This window comes from Solenopsis invicta, chromosome 6 (genome assembly GCF_016802725.1).
Source record: "Solenopsis invicta isolate M01_SB chromosome 6, UNIL_Sinv_3.0, whole genome shotgun sequence".
NCBI classification, from domain to species: Eukaryota; Metazoa; Arthropoda; class Insecta; order Hymenoptera; family Formicidae; genus Solenopsis; species Solenopsis invicta.
Genome location: NC_052669.1, coordinates 15,061,983 through 15,082,638, shown reverse-complemented (window position 1 = coordinate 15,082,638; position 20,656 = coordinate 15,061,983). Strand labels below are relative to the sequence as shown.

Genomic DNA, 20,656 nt, shown 5'->3' with positions numbered 1-20,656 from the left:
GCGATGGTTGGCCACCATATCTGTGTACCACACGGGGGCGCCATATAGCGCCATGGACCGGACCACGCCAAGGTACAGGCGGCGAGCTCCTCCTCCAGGTCCCCCGAGATTGGGCATTAGTCTGCCAAGGCTGGCAGACACTACCCTCACCCGGGGGACCAATCGCAGGAAGTGCGGCACGAAACTCCATCTGCTGTCGAGGATGAGACCCAGATACTTCATCTGGGTCCCAATTGGGACTCGAACCCCCTCTACGGTAAGCTGGGCCCCGCGCATTGGTCCCCTCACCCGAGGTCCGGCGAACCAGACGACCTCGGTCTTTTGGGGAGCCACGCGTAGGCCCAGCCTCCGTATTCGACCCACCAGTTGTGCCACGCCAACCTCGGAGAGGCGAATAGTGATCCTCCAATCTTTCCCCCAGACCAGGAGTAGTGTGTCATCGGCGTAACACACCACCCCCAGCCCACGAAGGAGGGCGCCCCGGAGGACCCAGTTGTATCCGAGGGCTCACAGGAGTGGTCCAAGGACCGATCCCTGCGGGACACCCCGGTGGATTCCCCGTTTGTAACGTCGCCCGTACCGCCCCACGTAGCATATGCCCCTGTCCCGAAGGTAATCCCCGATTACCTTCTGCATATACGCCGGCACCCGATGGAATCGGAGTGCCTGACGTATACACTCCCACGGGAGAGTATTGAAGGCGTTGGCTATGTCTAATGAGACCGCCAACACCTTCTTCCCGCGAGAGACAGCCTCATCCGAGAGGGCACGGACCCGTCGAACAGCATCGACGGTTGATCTGCCCTTTCGGAATCCGAACTGGCAGTCGGCCAGATCGGGGCCCTCCCGGGACAGGTGCTCTCGGAGGCGAGCAGCCAGAACGCGTTCCAGCATCTTGCTCGCCTCAGGCAAATGGGGCAGTAAGCCGAGGGCGATCCCTCGGGCTTGCCCTCCTTCCGGAGGAGCACCAATTTCGCCTCCTTCCACGCGGTGGGGAACCGCCCAGCCTCCAGACACTTCCCGAACAAGTGCTGGAGGCCGTCCATCAACTTTCCTGACACCAAGGCCAGGACCTTAGCGGGGATGCCGTCCGGGCCCGGGGCTGTCTTTTTCGCCCTGAGCCGTTTGGCAACCCCCATTATCTCGTCCCTCGAGACCTCGCGCGCTTCCCCCCACCGGTCAGGCACCGGCGGAGGGGGCACGCCAAGATGAGTCACCTCCCCTGGCCCCTCAGGGAACAGGGTGGTGACCACGGTCTCGAGGAACTGCTGGTCGAGACTCTCCGTTAGGGGTGCGCCCGCCGCCCTGAATTTGTTACGAACAAGTTTATATGGGCGCCCCCACGGGTCACGGTCGACCGTCTCGACCAGCTCTTCCCAGGCCCTGGCCTTGGATTCTCCGATGGCTCGCTGGAGGGACCTTTTGGCATCGCGCCGCTGGTCCCTCAGCGAGACCATCACCTTCGGGTCCTTTACGCGCTTGCGCGCATAATGGGTGCACCGGTGGATCGCCCGATTGCACTCGCGCCTGAGCTGCGCGATCTCGGGCGTCCACCAGTACACCCACTTCTTGCGGGGGGGGGGGCTTTCGGATGCGGGGCATTGCGGCATCACAGATGTCTGTGAGCGCACCCCGCAGCCGTGCCGCATCATAAGCATGGCCTTGAATAACCTCCAACAAGTTTTAGCCGTCGCTAAAACCCTTCATTAAAAAATTATAATCATAAAAAGAATGGATAATTATTTACTATTTTTCTTAATTATTTCAGAAAATGTTTATTTTACAAAAAAAGTGTCAAACAGAAAATGAAGTTTGTAATAATCTCTATAAAGGTCATATACACGTTTCCCCCAAAGTGAATAATTACCAAAATTAATTCATTTAAATTTAAATTAAACATTAACTTTTTTTTAATTGTTAAGTTTTCAACTGGTTACTACTCAACCCTAATAATGGTGTATATTTATTTGAATAAGGAAAAACAATAGACATCACATATTCATTATTTCAAAATTTATTTATAAAAGTAAATCAAAAAAGCTTAATTAATAATAACTTTTATTTAGTTACTACATAATATTATTCTTTAAATTGCTACGTAAGTAACATTCTTTAACATTTTTTATATATCACAAGCATTAATATCTTCGTAAATTTTTTGGAATTAGTATTTAAAGTACATTAAAAAAGTATTTAAAATAAAGTACAATATAAAAATGTATTTGTATTAGGCTGTATAAGTACTTCTATCTATAAATGAATTTTATATCAGTACTAATCATGACTCGTCTAAAGTTTATTCTTTTTATAAACTTTTTTAAAAGAGAAATAAAAAAATAAATTCAATTTATTTCAAATTTTACATTTTGAAACAATAAAAAATAAATTTAATTAAAAACTTAAATTTTTAAATAGATTTTTAAAATCAGAAAAATTCTATTTAATGAAGGTTTTTACAGGTCTTCTTAAAATTATATTTTTCATGTTTTTTATGGAATTATAACTTTTAGAAATAAGATACATTATAATCAATGTTATAAACAGGATCTCTTTTTGATTGCAATTTCAAAAGCAATCCATATAGCAACATAACTGACTTAAAAGATAAATCATCTGCTTTTACTATTAAGTAAATAAATTTTAGTCGTTACATTAATTATGAACTGGAAGTATGTAGAAAGAAGGTAATTCCTCTGTTTAGAAAATTTTCCGATGTAAAGAATCAATGACGCTAGGTGTACATTCATTTTACAATAATGTTGCGCATATATGTGGAACCTATGTGCGTGCACTTGAAGATCTCACGGTCATCCTGGTATTTGACGACTGGATGACAGAGATTGATATTAGACAAGTTAAATAGAGCATAATTAAAGTGGAAGAGAGAAAACAAAAGTTTAAATGTGAAAGTGTTGTCCGTGTTCTGTTGTGTCATCTGAGTGCAACAGGCGCCTCACGGAAATACCCGCATGTAACAATGAGTTGCGCCTCACCTGTATACCACTACTATCCGACTCGTCATACGCTAACTATTTCTTTTTACAACTTAACAACTAAGCTCGGAACAGATATTTTTCTAAAAGAAAAATCGTCTCAGAGTTCAATTACAAATATGTAAATAAAATGACCAATACATTATACTGAACCACATTGTATACGGTACACGTCACATAGTATTATATGTGTTCTAAGGAGAACACACTCGTCTTTTCCCAATAGCGCACATAATCGCGTGCTACCGGGATGTGCGATAACGCACCGTGCGCTAACGGCACCCACTCCGTACAGTTACCTCTAATCTTGTTCTGGCTGGTATTAGATTTCGAACAACATTTTGTTTCTCGATCAGTGGTTCAACAATATTGAATAACTCGTTGAAGATTGTTGGTGACATTCAAAGGTAGTTGAAATATTTTTGCGAATCTGCTAATCGCATTTCCACAAGTAAATTGTCGCTATCATCTTGCAGAAGTCTTCTTCTCTCAGTAAAAATAGGCCATACCCATATACTACGGTCCTTTCTGGTTTTTTTGCAATTTTTTGTAATGCAAGTACAAATAAAACGTTGAAATAACTTTTTTCTTAGTTATCTCTGCATATCTTATCGGTTCATCTAGTGCTTGCATGAGATACTTCATAATAATCATCAACATGAAGTTTGGATCTGTATTATATACACTATTAAAACATTAAAATAATTGGAGTATGTAGAAATATACTTTGTTCTTCAATCGGCTCCGGATGAAATACTACAGCCGTTGGAGTCGCATTGACAACGGATTTTGGTGTTCGTTTTACAAATTTTTCCTCCTTGTATTATATAGAGTACGATTTGTGCGGAAAAGCGAAACGGAATGGTGAAAACTAGACATTTGTATTCGTTTCTTAAAATAATATTCACTTAATTCATTACAATTTTTATTAATATACTTACCTTTTCAGCTTATTTATTGAATACAATCATATAAATTAATTAACACTGTTAAAAATTAATATTTTATAATTCCCCGTTCCGCTTTTCAAAATATGCTCCCCCGCTCCCCTCAAAATATGCTTCATGTAATACAAGGCATCCAAAACAGACGAAACAGAACGCGCGAAAATGCGGGAATCTTAATAAGTCTAGTTATTTTTGTCTTCCGCGTTTCCGCGCTTCATGTAAAATCACCCTCAGGCTATTTGCGCGAATAGACCAAATTGTTTTAAATATGCCAACAAAGAGAAGGCACACAATTACCGCTCCGGCGGTGAGAAGTGCGCCAAAGTTCCCACGGCACTAAAGTCGGCGAAGAGGGCTCCCCCTCCTCCGCAACAAGAGGGAAGAGACCTGAAGGAAGAAAATCGACCTCTTTCCCCGCCACCTCCCACCTCGACCGGCGCTTAGGCCGGAGGTGATGAAATACTGGCGGGGTCGGAGGCCGACATGGACATGGAGAAAACCCTTCTCGTGACAAAGGCCTCCATGGGAAAAATCTTTGTCACGGGTGTAATTAAGTTGTTGGACTCGTCGAAGGCGTCAGAGCCCCGGGTGAGTCCGCCAACTAAGAAAAGATGTGGGAGCCTGGGAAGCCTCGCGAGCGTAGCGAGTTTCCCTGAAGCTCGGGTAATACTGGAAACCGTCCCTCTCCCGCAGCGGGTGAGGAAAATTGGGATTAACTCCAGTACCCCAGCAAAGATGGAAGAGAGGCCTCGGAAGGAGAGGACGCTGTCATCTTCCTCGCCAAGGTCGCTTATACTTAGAGGAGACAGGTCCGAGGGGTGATTTGGTTCACCTCTTATTCCCAAGCTTCGCCTCTGGTTGCCTGCGCTCGGGAATGCTTCGTGGGGCGAGAACTCCCTGGTTACGGGCCGCCTGATAAGAGGAAATCTTCGCTCATCTGGTGGAGCGGTCACTCAAGGATAGGAGGTAGGCCCGGGCGGTCTCCGTGTCGTTAGACCTTGGGCAGAGGATTGGCGCGGAACGGGTAAGTTCGGCGTTCGGTCTGGCCTTAAAGAGCGCAAGGGGCGTGTCGGTGTTTGCACGGCTCCACCCAGGAGATCCGTTTCCCTTGCGCGCCCACTCCCAACCTGACAAACTGGCACGTCGGGGAGCTCAATCTCCGACCCTGGGGGAAGGCTACTGAAAAAATGACGTATTGTCGGCCGGGGCTTTCCTTCGCTGGGTTGAGATAGCTCGGTGAGGTTTTTAGTTGGTAGGCGGGGGAAGAAGAACCCGGTCGCTGAAACTATGTAGCCGGAATTGCAACGTTCTGATTCGAATTCAACACTACCATGGTCTAGACAGCCTAGTGTGCCATGAGCATTTTCCTCATCGTATCCAAAAAAAAGGACCATAAAAGCTATTTACTGATCTTATCAATTTGACCTTGGATGGCGTCGCCAAGATCACATTAAAATTACATTAACTTTAACATTCCATTGTTTATTCCAAAATCTAGTAGCTGATGTCGAGAGCTTTCCAAAACCATGTAAGAAAGTTTATTTTCGTTGAGTACTTTCCGAGTTGTTGTTACAGCGTACTGTAACTTATAAACGTCACAACTCAGAAAGTATTTAACGAAAATAAACTTTCTTGTAGGGTTTTGGAAAGCTCTCGAAATCGACTACAAAAAAATGCAAAAAAAATTAGAATGTTAAATCAATAGTTCCCTAATTAAAAGGTATCGGTACTTCCTTAACATTCTATATTTTTTATTGCACTTTTCTTGTAGTCGATTTCGAGAGCTTTCCAAAACCCTACAAGAAAGTTTATTTTTGTTAAGTACTTTCCGAGTTATGACGCTTGAAGATTACAGTACACTGTAGCTTTCAAGCCTCACAACTCGGGAAGTACTCAACGAAAATAAACTTTCTTGAAAGGCTTTGGAAAGTTCTTGATACCAACTATTAAATTTTTTAATCAAAAATAGGGTATTTTATTTAAAAAAGTTAATGTGATTTTGATGTGACCTTGGCGACGCCATCCAAGGTTAAACCTATAAAATCAGTAAATAGCTTTCATGATCCTATATAACCTCTCCAAATTTCAACTTGCTATCTAGATTCGTTCAAAAATTATTTAATGTCCTTGAACTTTTAACGGACACTGTATGGCACGTCCCACGTCAAGTGGGACAAGCGTTTAACCCTTAAACACGTAAGTGGGTCTAAGAGACCCCATATGAAGTTTCGAACGCTTGCTGTGTGAAGACGGAATGAGATAGGAGGTTCGGACCAAGACGTAAAAAAAGTTTGAAATCTCCTCTTTCGATTGATATGGTTGATCAACTTTTTGGTCAACTAAAACTCAAACGGCACCACAGCAAAGTTTTGTTAGGGTGCGACCCATATAGTGTGTAAGTAAAATTTTTTTTGTGAGTATTTTACATAAAAAAGCTGGACAAAATACGTTCAAACAGGTCGGTTTGCGGATGTTACTCAAATATACTCTGTCTAAAGTTGGAATATTATAAAATGTTGTAGAAAAAAAAGTTTTTCCAAAATATATCATGAAACACATCAATTTTCAATTTTAGACAGGATTTAATCAAAAATACCTCATATTCGCTTTGTTACATAAGTACATTTTTTAATAGAAATGACAATGATATAATTTTTTTTGAAAGTATAAAGCTTTAGCTTTAAAACGGCGTATTGTAAAGTTCTTTAAAGTTTTTTGTTGCAAAGATACGATTTTTTTTTTAACTGGATTTTTAGATGCCCAAAAATACCTCATATTCTCTATGTTACATATACTTTTTAAAAAGAATGATTTTGCCAAATTTTATTTTGAAAGTGTGACTCTTTAGCTTTATAACGTCGTATTTGAAAGTCCTTAAACGTTTTTTGTTGCGAAGATATGATTTTTTGAAGGAAAAGTGGATTTTTGACCAATTTCTCGTTTTTGCTTAATGGTTTTTCTTTTATAACTTCACAATAAATTATTTTTCGGCAATGTGCAGTCACACTCCTAAGATTCTGAACTTTCGATAAAAAAAAAAAAAAAAAATCGTAGAAAAATATTGATTGTAATCAAAGTTATAGCTTCTCAAAGTTGAAAAAGTCTCCCAGACCCAAAAATGTGTTTTCGTATTTTACAGGATCGGTGTGTTTAAGGGTTAAGAAAAATCCATGAAGTCAAAATAAGGTGTTTGTGAGCTTGTAATTTTCTTTCTTATATGTTTAAGAAAAGAACGTAACCTTTTGAAATGTTTGAAATGGCTGCTCTAATATGGCGCCTGAAGTGTATGAAGTACTTATTAAAAACATTTAATTCATGGATAAGATAGTCTAAAATTCATTCGAATCGGTATCTGGGGACTTTTTGGCTCACTCATGAACAATCCATAATCAATAAAATTTCTAAGATTAGAAATAACGAATCCAATATGGCGGCTGTATTGAATGAAAAACTGACGGAAACACTTCTTAATTGTGTGAGTCAAAATTCTATTTTTTCCCATAAAAATAGATATGTGAGAGCTTTCTAGAATGTATTTTTCAAGATTTATGGATAATGAAAAAGAAATTTAGAAACAATCGGAAAATACATTTTCTCCAAGATCATAAACTTTCACAAATCTTTATTCCAAAAATTAGTTTTCAGGAAAATAATGATAACAGAACAGTCTGCGATACTGTCGAAAAATCACTTAACACATACTTTTTGGCTCCATTTGCGAATTAATATTCTTGTTGTGCTTGACTCCCTGTTCTTACAATATCGTTTAACGTAATTCATCATTTGCAAAAATATGAATACCGTGTTGTAGCCTAAGCTACCACCCGAGCGTATAGCAACAAGAAGCAATTTCGTTGCTATGTGTTTAGGCAAACACTCGCGCTTCAGAATTTACCAAACGCGAGAGCAATGGAAGACGCAGATAATCTTTCAAAACTGTCGGATAAAACGCGAAATAACGGAAGACGCGGATAGTCTTTCAAACGTCCGTTCAAAAGACCATCGCAAAAGCTGAACCGCCACTGAATTCAGATTGCAATCGATTTGCAAACTTGCATATGTAAGCATTAGAAGCCTTCAAATCGGGAAACGACGGAGACTAACTTAGACAGCCGTCAGAGCACAATCACGAGTCGTGCGTGTATTACACGTCAAGCTGTGACGTGACACAAGAGGTAAAGCGTACCGCAGCTCAATTTAACGGAGCACTTAATTATAAATACTACGTGTACGAGGCAATACCAATAAAATTCAACATTATAAGTTGTGATAAAAGTATTTATCTCTAACTCGTTAAAGCGACCGTCCCGCGAGTCCCTACTCTTTGGGCGAGCAAATCTCAAAACATATACACGGTTGTTGTGCTAAAGGGCATAACAACCGTGCATTTGATAAAAACATGATTTTTAAAGTTATTAGGAGTATAAATAAGTTTCCGCCGTTTCACAAAAAATGGCGCCACTAGTATGTTATGGTTGAAATTGTCTGTTGTAAAACGTTATATCGTAAGGTTGGACATCTGGCAACAATATAACCTTAAAATATTAGCAATTTTGTATCAGCATCATATATCTTTTTTCGTGCGAAAATGTCGAGTTTTGAGCCGAATAAGCGTCATTTGCGGGAGCTTTTGATTTACTTCTTTAATTTGAAGAAATCTGCAGCCGAAGCGCATCAATTGCTTGTAGAAGCATATGGTGAGGCTGCCTTAAGTGAAAGAAGTTGCCGTGAGTAGTTTCACAAGTTTAAGAACGGTGAATTTGACGTCGAAGGCAAAGAACGTAGCGGAAGGCCGAAAGTGTACGAAGACGTGGAATTGGAAACATTATTAGATGAAGATTCGTGCCAAACGCAAGAAGCACTTGCACTTACATTAGGAGTGACTCAACCAGCCATTTCACATCGCTTAAAATCATTGAGAATGATTCAAAAATAAGGAAACTGGGTTCCATATAAACTGAAGCCGAGAAACGTTGAACGCCGATTTTTCACATGTGAAATGCTGCTTGCCAGACATAAACAAAAGGATTTTTTGCATCGTATAGTCACTGGTGATGAAAAATGGATCCACTACAATAACCCAAAGAAGAAGAAATCATGGGGACCACCTGGCCATGCTTCAACATTGACAGCCAAGTCGAACATTCATGGAAAAAAGCTCATGTTGTGTATTTGGTGGGATCAGCTTGGTATCGTGTATTATGAGTTGTTCAAACCGAATGAAACCATGACTGGGGCTCTGTACCGAACACAATTGATGAGATTGAGCCGAGTACTCAAGGAAAAACGTGCCCACTACTACTCCAGACACGACAAAGTTATTCTTCTGCATGATAATGCTTGTCCACATGTTGCGGCGCCGGTCAAAACCTACCTGGAAATACTCAATTGGGAAGTTTTACCCCACCCGCCGTATTCACCAGACATTGCTCCTTCTGATTACTACCTGTTTCGATTGATGGCGCATGGCCTGTCTGAGCAACACTTCACATCATATGAAGATACAAAAAATTGGGTCGATTTGTAGATAGCTTCAAAAGATGAAGCATTCTTCCGACGCGGTATCCGTATGCTGCCAGAAAGATGGGAAAAAGTAGTGGCTAGCGATGGACAATACTTCGAATAAAACATTAGGTACCGTTCTTTCACAATAAATGCCCAATTTTTGATAAAAAACGGCGGAAACTTATTTATACTCCTAATATTAATAATTCTTAATTTAATAATTTTATGACTATTAATAATACTTTAATACTTTTATATGCAAAATAATTACAATTGTGTGTACGTCATAGCCCTGTTAAAAAGGTCTTATTTATTTACATTAAGTTATATAATTTCATTGCCAAAACATATTTCATTAATTTTTATCTTAAAATCCAATTATGCAAACCTAAATTTCGAAAACTTGACTTCAAGGAATCCTTTCATGAAATAGAATCCTCTTGTTTCAAAACATATTTGTGTCAAAATAAGAATAAAAATGTTACATTTTTTATGCCTTAATGTATGGTTTTTATTTACAAAAAACTTCGTTCTGCCGCGTCCATTTGTTGATGGTATCGCATACTGTTCGCGGGTAATAATTTCCTATTGTCAATACTTTGTTAGCAACAAGCTATAATTAAAAAACTTCAAAAATTTTCAGCAAGTATTTTACAACCTGTGTACAACATTAAATATTATATCGTACGTGTCATCAATTTGCTATTACGTTGCAGGCACGATATTATAAATAAAATGCAAGCTCTTCGCGTGTTGTTACGTAACTTCACAACAACTCGTGCAGTTCATTAGTTTACTTAATGTGGTAAATCACGCTTGGCTAGTTGGGGAAGTTTTAATCAGTTTTTCATGCAGTGCAGCCATATTGCATCTGCCGATTCGAATTTTGGAAATCTAACTATAGATTGTTTATGAATAAGCAGAAAAATCGCCAACCGATTTTCATGGAAATCGAATGAATTTTGGCTTACCTGTTCCATGAAAAAAACATTTTCTATCAGTTTTTCATCTACTCCAAGTGGCATATTGGAGCTGCCATTTCTACTTTTTTAACGGGGGAACCTCATGTAAACGGCCGTTTTTTCTCAATTTAAAAGAAAAAAATGACAAAATTTATTAAATCTAAACAAAATACATGATAATATTCACTATTTAAGTTAATTAAAAACTTTTTGGTGTTAAAAAATTTCAAAATAGTAGCACAGCAGCTGCTTAAAGTTGGCTCCTCAAATTTGCGCCGTGCAACGGCACAAAATTAATGTGACCTTGGTGACAACAATTTCAAGAAAATTTGGTTAGTTTATGTAAAAACGCACAGCATATACTTAAATAATTAATAAAGTTCCTAAAATTGCAAAAATGGCAACATAAACAAAAAAACATCACTTTTTTTTAAACAATTATTATTTAAAGCAAAATATTAATGATCGGATAAGTATATGCTGAGGTCAGATAGTTGAAGAATAAGCATGTAAAATTTGAAGATGATTGCTCAAGTAGTTTTTGAGTTACATTGCACAGCGCACAAAATTTAGTTTTGAGAAAAAAAAAACGTTTAAAATTTTTGTAAAAAAAAAAATCGTGAAAAATTGTAATAGATTTAAAACGTCGATTTTTGATCAATCAGCAATTCCAGGGCCGTATAGCAGGTCTTCCTCTTCCTGAAATTCCTGGAAATGCGCTATTTTTTTTCCTTTACGAGCAGTACAAGTTTCTTTTGTCGGCAGATATTTGTATACCTACGCGCTTCGGCCGCTGAGGCCTTTCTTTGAAATTAACATAAAAGGAAGTTTCTTATAACTTTCTAATGTTCTTTTCCATATTTTTGAGATGATTTCCTAATTTAAACAAGAAATAGAAAACGTACAAAAAATCGATTTTACACAAGGTTCCCTCCTTTAAAAGCCACGTTTTTTCTCAAACTTAATACATAGAAAACAAAAATTTCTAACTCAAATATTTTATTTCAACTTTATAAATTTTGACCAGACATTTGTCCACTTAAAGTGGAAAATTGTGCGTGTGCGTGTGTATGCGCGCGTGTGCGTGTACAAAATAAGATTATTACAATAATCAATCAAAAACTTTCTTCGATTTAAACGTGCACATTTAATTGTATATTTATTATAAAGTCCTTTATATAAATTTTCAAATTACTATCGTGTTCTGAAAAGTGACTGTCGTTTTCGACATTTACCATTTAACATAAAACAATAAACAAAAAATGTTTGTTTAATTAAAAAAGTTAACCTCATTATTTCAAAAATCTACTATGATATGCGACTAGGTTGCATTAAACTAATTCTATTACCTTAAATTAATTAATTCATTAAAAAATTAATCTATTATTTCTTTATAACGGTTTTGTGTTTTCCGCCAAACTGCTTGCTTCTTTTCCACGTTGGAATCTAACTCAATGTTAAGGGCATCCGTTCTCATTGATCCAAGACCAACTTTATTGTGATTGCACGCAATAGGTAACTGTAACAGAAATAATTTTTTATTACAAAATATAATCTATTTATTAAAATATTTATAGTCTTTAACTTGTACAAATAATTGTCATAAATTTGTACAAATAAATTTGTACAAATAAATTCCGAAAAAAAGTAATATGTAAATGTACCGAAATTTTTTGAAAAAATTTCCTAAAAATACCAGGATTTTCTAAAAATTTTACTCAAAAGATCAGATAAAATTAGAGAATCTTTTATTGCAGATTGAAGATTCATTTCATTATATGCGCATTTTAATGTTCCTTAAAGGGATCTTAAAACAAAAATCGAACTTCTTCGATGATGGCAATACAAACATTTCGAGCAAAAGTCGAGCGGCACGTGGTAGCGCGCGGGTGAATAATAAGGGCAACAACACTAAGAGCAGGCGAGCAGGCTAGCGTTCTTTGTCCAGCGTATTTATAAATACATCTGTTCTTGCTTTTCGATTTCAGCAATAACACACAAAATCCGGCACTTATTACAAAACGCAATAGATAAAGACGAGGCAAGACGGGATAGTTAAGGTTTAATGATAAATAAAAGCTAGGTTTTAATTAATAAATTATCTTTATTTGTTAAATATTCTTTGGATCTTAATCTTTGAATCTTTTTTCTCTTCTATATAACTATCGTTAAATAAAATCTTCGAATTATAAACTTTATAAACAAAATGCTTTATAACTAGACTTTAACACTGATATTTAATGTGTGATTTTACATATACAACCTTCTCAAGGTCTTGAAACTGCGCGTCAAATAAATTTTTCAGTTTTCAAACACAGTTCTAAATTAAACAAGAAATAGTAATGTTAAAAATAATATCACAGTAGCAGCATCTCATCATATTACTATTTCTTGTTCAATTTAGAACTGTGTTTTTAAGACCAATTGTGTAATCACACAATAAATATAAGCACTGAGATGTAACTATAATCTTTAAGGCATTTCGTTCATATTGTATTTTCACATTTCAGTCAAAGTAAATTAGTTCTCTAATTATAGTTAACCGAGAGGGTTTCCGGATAGATGTCACGTGCGTGTTGGGCACTTTGCCGACGTTTCGCAAACATTGCAGCTTGCATCATCAGGGCCGAGAGCTCCGATATTGAGCTCCCTTGGGTTGTGGTAGTCTTTATACAGGGTGTTCAAAAGTCAAGTAAATCCTATTTGGCATACCGTTTCCCCGGGTTTTTTAATTGACCGGCCGGTCAATCAAAACGCTCCGTTTGGCTGACCAAGTCAAACTCCCCACCCCAACCCCCACCGGGCACAACGGGGATATACAGGGTGTTCAAAAAGTCCCGGACCGGCGAAATATCTCAAAAACTAAGCATTTTAGAAAAAAATGTTTCAGATAAAAATTGTAGGGTTTCAAAAGATCTATTTACTGATCTTATTAGTTTGACCTTGGATGGCGTCGCAAAGGTCAGATCGAAATCACATTAACTTTTCTAAATGGAACTGCCTACTTTTTATTGCATATTCTTGTAGCTTATCTCAAGACCTTTCCAAAACACTATAAACAAATGTATTTTCGTTAAGTATTTTTCGAGTTGTGAAGCTTGAAAGTTACAGTACATTACAGCTTTCAAGCCTCACAACTCGGAAAATACTCAACGAAAATAAACTTTCTTGTAGTATTTTAGAAAAGTCTCGAAATCGATTACAAGAAAATGCAATAAAAAATATGCAGGGTGTTCAAAAAGTCCGGGACATTCAACCGGTCCGGAACTTGTTGAACACCTTGTATATTTTTTATTGAATTTTCTTGTAGTCGATTTCGAGACCTTTATAAAACACTACAAGAAAGTTTATTTTCGTTGAGTATTTTCCAAGTTGTGAGGCTTGAAAGCTGTAATGTACTGTAACTTTCAAGCTTCACAACTCAAAAAATACTTAACGAAAATACATTTGTTTATAGTGTTTTAGAAAGGTCTTGAGATAAGCTACAAGAATATGCAATAAAAAGTAGGCAGTTCCATTTAGAAAAGTTAATGTGATTTCGATCTGACCTTTGCGACGCCATCCAAGGTCAAACTAATAAGATCAGTAAATAGATCTTTTGAAACCCTACAATTTTTATCTGAAACATTTTTTTCTAAAATGCTTAGTTTTTGAGATATTTCGCCGGTCCGGGACTTTTTGAACACCCTGTATATCCCCGTTGTGCCCGGTGGGGGTTGGGGTGGGGAGTTTGACTTGGTCAGCCAAACGGAGCGTTTTGATTGACCGGCCGGTCAATTAAAAAACCCGGGGAAACGGTATGCCAAATAGGATTTACTTGAAGGCCTTTGTCGCGGTTGAGGTTGTCAGGATGTTTTAAGATTTCCAGACCTTCCCGATATTTTTTGGCGAAGTAGCCTTGTGACGGGGCTAACATAGTAGACTTATCATACTGTACGGCATGTCCAGTCTCCAGCCAATGTTCCGCCAAGGCTGATTGTGAAAAGTGGGTATTTGGCACACCTCTGGTGTTCCTTGATCCGTGTACTGATCTTTCTCCCGGTTTCTCCTATGTACACTTTTCTGCAGACGCAAGGTATCTTGTACACACCTGGGGTTTCCAGGCTTGGTCTTTGATCCTTGGGGTTAGGGAGTAATTGAGCAATTTTCTTCTGGGGTTTGAAGATTACTCTGATGTTGTGCTTACTCAAAAGTCTGCCTATGCGATCTGTTGTACCTTGAAGATACGGAAAGACAGCCGTCATTTTCTTTTCTCTTTCTTCATCCAGATTTTCGGTGTCGTTGGGACTGGAGATCTTGTTCTTCAATCTCTTAGTTATCTGATTAATATTCTTGCTGTTGTACCCATTCCTAGTCAAGGTCTGATTAAGATGCTGTAACTCTTCATCCAGGAACGTTGGTTCAGAAACTGTGAGGGCTCTGTATACCAATGAGCTGATAACTGAATTCTTTTGTAAAGGATGGTGAAGGGAGGTTGCGTGAAGATATCGGTCAGTGTGGGTTGGTTTTCGGTAAACCCGATGGCCTAAGGTACCATCTCTGTTTCTTCGAACCAACACGTCTAGGAAGGGAATTTGGTTTTCCTGTTCTACCTCCATTGTAAACTTAATGTTTGGGTGTTGGGCGTTGAGAAAAGCGAGGAAAGGAGGGAGAGTTTCTTTGCCGTGGCTCCATATAACAAATGTGTCATCTACGTATCGGAACCATGTGGAAGGTTTGAGGGGTGCGTTTTTCAGAATTTTGCCTTCGAGATGTTCCATGAAAATGTTCGCAATAATGAGTGAAACAGGGGATCCCATTGCTGCTCCAGATGTTTGTTCAAAGAACTCTCCTTGAAATTGGAAATAGGTCGAGGTTAGGCAATGTTCTATTAGTGAGACGAAGTTGGCCGGCAGTTTGTCAGACTTTTTGATAATGTCCAACGTATCCTGGACCGGGACATTTGTGAACAATGAAACCACATCAAAACTTACCAGTATGTCATTGGGTTTTGTTTTGATCTTTGTAATTTTGTTCACAAAATCAATAGAATTCTTGATGTAAAATCCATTGTGACCAGAAAATTTTTGAAGTGGTTTGGCGAGGTAGCGGGCCAACTAGTAGGAGGGTCCCCCGATATTGCTAACGATAGGGCGAAGGGAGACCGATTCCTTGTGAATCTTGGGGAGGCCGTAGAATCTGGGAGCCGACAATTCCCGGGGGGTGAGGTATTTGATAATTTCAGGAGGAAAGCCTGAATTCTTGAGCAAAACGGATGATTTTTTCTCTATAGTGGATGTTGGGTTCCGTTTCAGTTTTTTATAAACGCTGCAATCCGAGAGCATAACATTGATCTTATTACAGTAATCTTCTTTGTCCATTACTACTGTGGCATTTCCTTTATCCGCCGGTAGAATTAGAATGTTGTTGTTCTGTCTTAAATTCTGGAGTGCCAAGCGTTCTTCTCTGCTGATGTTTTGGTTGGGTGGTTTAGCCTTGCGGAGGATGTTGACTGCTCGTTGTCTAATGTCGTTGCTTGCCTCGGGTGGGAGGCGGAAGATAGCTGTCTCAACTTGGCTGATAATTTCTTCCGTAAGAATGCTTGTGGGGGTGACAACAAAATTGTGTCCTTTTGAAAGTACAGACACTTCGGATGGGGACAGGACGTGACTGCTGAGGTTCTTCACTGTGTGTGTTGGAAGTGGGGATCCAGCCTGTGGAGAGATCTTCTTGTATTTCTCCTCCTGTTTTTGTTTTCTCACCTCGGCAGAACGGACGGCCTGTTCGTATGTAATACGGTCCAGTGTTTGCGACAGCTCTGGCTTTAGTGAGTCAGCAAGCAAGAGATGTAATCCAAGAAGCTTTTGGGAGGTGCTGGCTATACTTCTTTTGGTTGCCGAGATCCTTTCCTTGACTAACTGTAGAGATGCTTGTCGAAGGATAACTTTTGCCTGGATGGAGATAGGCAAAGGGTTTTTTAATTGAAAGCATTTAGGTACCACTCAATGGTCACGGCTTCTCTAATTATAAATTTTATTTTAAAAAAATTGGAAAAGAACATTTATCTCCATTTTGCCTCACGGGTGATGTGAGACGGGGTATCCCTGGGTAAAATAAGATATACTTTAATACCAAAACAAGTATAAAGTAGAAAGGGTCTTCTATCAGGTAATATAGCAGTTTTTATAACATTGTTACTTATTTTATAATAATTAATGTTTTTGCAACATACCCTAAAAAACTATTACATTGGATACCTTCCAAATTTGCGTATCAAACGCACAGATCATTTATCCATGTTTAACGTTTGTTGAGCAACAAAGACATATTATTCCTATTAAATTTTGTCTCATAAACACATCTATTTACAAGAAAACTATTAGGGTCAGTCAAATGAAAACGAGACAGACTGTATAACAAACATGGCGCGGACGTTGGTAACCCTTCTCTGTGTGTTTATGGACATGACCTCTATTGGGAAAGAACGATGCGAATGTTTACCGCTGTGTTATTTACAATATTTGTTAGATGTACTCGAAGTGAGGTCAGCGCGTCGTGTGTATGCCCGATATCACTATGGAGGCCGGGAAAAAAGAACGCGGTGTAGTGCGGTTTTTGACTGCGGTAGGGGTGTCAGGAAGTGCAATTCATGCCCAAATGTCTGTTGTGTATGACGAATACAGTATGTCACGTGCGCATGTGTTGCGTGAAATAACCAAATTCGAGAAAATCGTTTATTCCACGCAAATACACACGCACGTGACATACTGTGTTCGCCATACACAGTAGACATTTGGACATGAATTGTACTTCCTGACACTCTTTCCGCAGTTAAAAACCGCACTATACCTCGCTGTTCTTCTTTTCCGGCCTCCATAGTGATGTCGGATGTACACACAACGCGCTGACCTCACTTCAAATACGTCTAACAAATATTGTAAATAACACAGCGGTAAACATTCGCATCGTTCTTCCCCAATAGAGGTCATGTCCATAAACACATAGAAAAAGGTTACCAACGTTCGAGCCATGCTCGTTATACAGTCTGTCTCGTTTTCATTTAACTAACCCTAATATTATAATTTAATACTAATGTCACAAATAAATAAATAAGATAAATTCATAATAAAATCGCAAAAAATGAGTTATGGCTAAACTCAATAAGGCAGCTTTGCTGAGTTGTAAATTGTTTTTAAAAACTGAGGCGTCATATCTAATGTGTATGCTCGATTGTGATTCCTGCATTCGCGTGATACAGAGGATACCTCGTCTCGTACTGCCATCTTTTCTTGTCTCATCTTCCCCTATTGCTCCTTTTTATCATTCTGCATCTCAACTTTATAAACTTCATTTAAGCTATTCTTTATTTTACACTCCTAATCTTACAAGGAAAGCCCTCAACAAACCATTTACCGATTAAAAATTTTATGGGTGTGTAGTATTCATTCACACTGTACTAAAGTAATTCGTTGCAGATATTAAACATTTTCGAGAAAATAACGATTAAATATTTCCAACACCTATAGTACCGTTACAGAAAAGTATTTGTCGAGTTTGTAGCGTAATGTGGGGTGTTAGGACATATACTGCTTCGCTAAAACTCCCAGGTTTAATTCCCGAAAATAAGACCATTTTTTATTTAAATCTTATATTTTTAAATTGTTATATACAAATTTTAAACCGTTTTTAATTATTTAATGTAAAATGTCATTTTTTTTTAAATCAAGGAACTTAGAAATGCTCTTCTATTATTATTAATTAAATCAAAATTTCTCATGAACACAAACAGTATATAACACAAAAATAAAAGGCTTAAAAAATAAAAACAAAAAATATACTTCCAATAAAAATTTACAATAACTGTATTATAATAAGTTTACAGCTTTTACTTATCATAAAAACAATTAAAACATAATGGTTTATTGCACCATGCACACCATAAAATCATTGACATTTCATGTGCATTTCCAGTCTGGAGACACCTGTAACTCCCATCGTGCGCGTCCTTAGGTGGCGGATTAGTAAACGTTCGTCATAGCTTGCTATGAAGAGCAGGAGGAAAATAAAATAACTTCCACGGACCAACGAGGTTGTACCTCCTAACTCCCAAGGTGTATGTTTAATGCCAAAGTGTGAATGGCTGCGGGAGTATAAACAGTGCAGTTTTAAACAATCCTTAAGGGAGAAGATGCGCCTTTTTTAGTATCACCCGGCAGCACCTTCCGAAGCTTCGCGAGGACATAAGTGCACTGCCCGGAGCAACAGTATAGACCTACTATACTCGGGAGATTAACATAAATAAATACTTAAACAATTTTACACAGTAGCTCTAATAATGACAACAGGTAAGTAAATAAAGAACTCGATTCATATGTAACGCAAAATAGAAAAGACCGGAGCTATTCGTAAAACTTTTTTTTCTTTTGCGTCTTCTGAGTTCTATATTCATTAAAAAAAAATATGAGACGGCTTAAAAAGTTGAACCTTTCCCTTCACAGTGCCGGTATAGATAGAACATGGACATGTACTGTGCTTTGAAGTACATATAAAAATGTCGACCAATGCAAAATATTTCAAATAGCCCCAAGCCCGGGGTAATTCGAAAATAGTCTGGGAATATTCTAAAATTTGTTTTAAAATTTAAAAAAAATGTAAAAAAACTGTTGTGAAGATTTTCTTTTATTAAGAAAAGGATACATAGTGTTATAAAGAAATGTTATATACAACAACAAAAATACAAACATACAATAGAGAAATTTATTACTTTAACGTTTTCGAAACAAGTCAGAGACTATTCGTATTTTGTGTAATTACATTCATTAAGTATTAAATTGTGTATTTTGGTACATAAAACGCAAACATGAAAAAAAAATCATCCAAACGACGATTCAACATTTGGTTTTTTGAATTGCCCCGACGTCAACTGTGCGCATTACGTATGATCTACAAAAATAGACACAGCAATAAGTAAACACGAAATGTTTCAAATACATTTAACACAATATATTCAAAGTTTTCAAAAAGAATCTTATTTATCTTACTTAAAATTTGAAGAAATGCTGGTTATCAAAAATTACTTTGACTGTTGCAAAACACATTTTTCACTACTACGACTTCAATATGACGCCATTGCCAACAAAACTTTGTTAGCAACATCGTTATATTAGGTTTATAGTATTCAAAATAAATTTTTAATATGTACCCATGAAAAGATATTTCCATTTTTCGAATTACCCTGGTCTCCCCTATTGTAAAGCAATCACCTAGGAACAGGCTCAGATCACACTCCGTGATTGGAATCGTAAATGTATCTAAAGCTAGCAATCCTATTCCAGCAAACAACACACCAACTTCTGTAAGAGTTCCTCTACAAAGAATTAAGGAGCAAGGCTGAACAACTATTAGCGCGTAATTGCACTCGAACGCAGAGACACGCAAGGTAAATGATTAAAAAAAGTCATAATTACTCGTATAGTTGTACAAAAAAATGTTTAATAAAGAAAATTTATACTACACTATATACAAGAAAGTTTGACTTAATAAAAAATTATACTTTATCTCGGCAAGAAATTTGGCGCAAACTTGAAGCGATACTAAATGTCGTATGATTCAAATTAGCGGTAGATTTTAAAACTCTGGCCAAAAGCGCGGAAAAGAGCGCTTATATCAGTTAGGTTGGCCACTAGAAAAAAAGCGCGCCAATTCTCCGGATAATAACATTACGCCTCCCTTGTTTGGCAGTGTTGCTAGGCGGCAATTATATCTACATCAACATCAAATAGGTTTGATATACTAAACCAAGATATAAAAGATAATGTAAATAAATCTGCTCAAATAAGATAATGACAACCTAAACCTTCGCCAATCTTCATAACTGGCATAGATAATATTCAACCTTTTGTCCAAGTATTAGAAAATATAACTAAACATGAATATGATCTTAAAAAGCTAAAAAACAAACAGGTTAAAATTCAACCGAAAATTTCTAACAATTACACAACCATAGTTAAGGCACTACATGTTAGAAAAACAGAATTCTATACATATAAATTAAAAGAAACTTTAAGGTTGTTCTAAAAAATATGGACACATCAACTAATGTAAAGAAATTAAAAAATAAATTAAAGGAACTTGGCCATTAAGCAACAAACATATGAAACATAAAACAAAGAATTATTAAAAGTTCCTATGTTTTTGTAGAGCTCAAGATAAATGAAGAAATAAAGAACATAAAATGTTTTCTTTATTGTAAAATACAATTTGAGCTATC

General features: G+C 37.7%; 1 protein-coding gene across 1 annotated transcript in view; it reads right to left on the bottom strand.

The window, feature by feature from the left end:
- Positions 1 to 11,389: 11,389 nt before the first annotated feature.
- LOC105203211 (angiogenic factor with G patch and FHA domains 1) overlaps positions 11,390 to 20,656 on the bottom strand; it is a 59,248-nt gene continuing 49,981 nt past the window's right edge. Inside the window, exon 8 of the mRNA XM_026140869.2 lies at positions 11,390 to 11,926. Coding sequence (XP_025996654.1) covers positions 11,783 to 11,926 — 144 coding nt within the window. The 3' untranslated portion in view covers positions 11,390 to 11,782. The remainder of the gene's footprint in view (positions 11,927 to 20,656) is intronic.